The following is a 2165-nucleotide window of genomic DNA, read 5'->3' as shown; positions in this document are numbered from 1 at the left end:
TCTCCTGTACCTTCTGCTGGTGGTGGTGGTGGAGGACGAGGCTTGATGTCCTGGGATCAAAAGCCCGGAAAAAGCTCTCCCAGGAAGAGGTGGTGGTTTGGCAGGCATGGTGAAAGGGCAGGGAGAATTGGCCATTGTCTATCTTTTTTATTTTTCTTTTTTATTTTTTTTTCCTGGGTTCACAGTTAATTTTTGTAATATAACAGGAAGGTGGAATCATGGGAAATGCCACTGGTATCCTAAACTCCCTGCAGGGCATGTGTGAGTTTGTCTGGAGCGCTGCCTGATGCTGCAAGTACCTTCTCAATCACATGTGGGGCAACAGGCAGATGGGGGGGTTTGAGACAAACTGGTTGCAGGAAGAGTTGCTGCCTCCTCCCCTGTTCCCACCCCCCCAAAGCTGCTGTTTCCATGCTGCAGCAGTGCTGAGCTGCTGACATGAGAGGTCCAGAAGCAACTGCAGCGTGAGGCTTGTCCTTGGGTTCAACCCCAGTATTTGAAGAGCAGCCTCCAGGTTTGCTGTAGGTGCTGCAGCAGTCAGTGAGAAGTTCCCCTGAGACCATGGCAGAGGCCAGAGGAGCGGGCTATGGACTGGCCAGGGCACTCAGCACCCACCAGGGTCTGCGACCAGCCCAAATGCTGCCGGGCAGACCCACTGGGACTGCCTGTGAGGAGCTGGCTCTGAGGGCTTCCCATCAAACACCCGTGTCCGTGCCTGGGGGAAAACCTCCCTGAAGGGACTAATCACTGAAGAGTTGCTCAGAAGCCCTCCCAGGTGGGAATTCAGTTCTTCACTGAATCCGTAGGGTTTTGCTAGCTGTGGAAAGCCAGCAGTTGGCAAGACTGAATGTCATTAATCAATTATAGCACAGGAAAAGGGCACCAGAGAAGTTGTGGGATCTCTGTCCCTGAGGATACTTGCAACTCGCCTAGACACAGCCCTGAGCTACTGCTCTTGTGTTGAAGCTTGCCCTGCTTGGGGCACGCATTGGACTACAGACCTCCAGGGGACTTCTCCAGTGGCTGTAGCATTCCCAGTACCTGGGAATTCAGTGCTGTCAGCTAAACCTTTGCTAGAGGTAAACAGAAACCTTTAGCAAGAACCCAGAGTATCAAGCCCAATGGAGCAGAACCAGGCTCAAGACAATCCCACCACCAGCTTCTGCCTGTCCCAGACTTAAGTGACCTCAAGTGCCTCGTGGCTGTTCAGTTCCGAGCCTCTGGGGATGGTGGGAAGCCCACTCCGCTTCGAGGGGAAACAAAACAGGTTTTCAGATGTGACCCAAACACTGTGGCTGTGTTATAAACTCAAAGGAAGTTTCACCACATTGATTCGGTCTGAAAAATGGATGGCCCTGAAGCTGTTAAGCCATGGGAAGGGTCAACAGCCAGCACTGCTCTTTTCATTGCAGTCCTTTAGGAACCTGAGGCAGACGAGGGAAACGTGCTCTGACATATAGGCCATGCAAGCAGAGCAAAGCAAAGGTGGTGGGGATTTGTGGGTCTCCCGTGGAGTGGGGGCACATCTGTCCTGGGAAAGGTTTGTCCCAAGTGGTGCCTCTGGCAGGTGTGAAGGCCAGTGTGAGCTCTTCAGCTGTGCTGCAGTGTGATGAGCTTTGCAGCTGTCATGCAGCATCTGTGGCTGTTAAAACGCAGAGGGATGTAGCCCTACCTGAGGGTGCTCTTATGCATGTGGGGGTAAGGGGTGAAAACAGCCTGGACTTGCAATCAGACCTATGTGAGTGAGTCCCTGCACATCTAGAAAGTGATGCTGGGGTGCTTTCAGTAGGTGGGGGAGCACTGTTCACAGCTTTTGGGTCTCTTGTAAAGTAAGGTTCAGGTCTGGTCACAAGGACTGGCCTTTTAATTAAGCCTAAGAAGGAGATTTTTCACCTCCGGCTCACTTGATTCCCATCATGTCCAGAGCTGACTGGACACTGAAGGTCTGGATACAGCATCCATTGGCCTGAGCGTTTGCAGCAGTCTCCCACCGCGGGGGAGGGCGAGGGGGATGCGTTTTTCGGGCCCCGTTCCCGCCGGGGGCTTGACCGCGTGTGCCCCGGGAGGAGCGGCGCGGCGTTCCCCCATCGCTCTGCGCACCCCCGGGGCTGAACTGAGCCCCCACCCCCATACCCCCTTGCGAGGCTTTTCCTATTCCCCCCCTC

General features: G+C 54.2%; 1 protein-coding gene across 1 annotated transcript in view; it reads left to right on the top strand.

Annotated features, from left to right (window-relative positions):
* Window positions 1–586: 586 nt before the first annotated feature.
* NOS1AP (nitric oxide synthase 1 (neuronal) adaptor protein) overlaps window positions 587–2165 on the top strand; it is a 42399-nt gene continuing 40820 nt past the window's right edge. Inside the window, exon 1 of the mRNA XM_009892886.1 lies at window positions 587–667. Within this exon, the coding sequence (XP_009891188.1) occupies window positions 587–667 (81 nt within the window). The remainder of the gene's footprint in view (window positions 668–2165) is intronic.

Source organism: Charadrius vociferus, unplaced genomic scaffold (assembly GCF_000708025.1).
Source record: "Charadrius vociferus isolate BGI_N301 unplaced genomic scaffold, ASM70802v2 scaffold39, whole genome shotgun sequence".
Classification (NCBI taxonomy): Eukaryota; Metazoa; Chordata; class Aves; order Charadriiformes; family Charadriidae; genus Charadrius; species Charadrius vociferus.
This window is presented reverse-complemented; position numbering and strand designations above follow the sequence as displayed.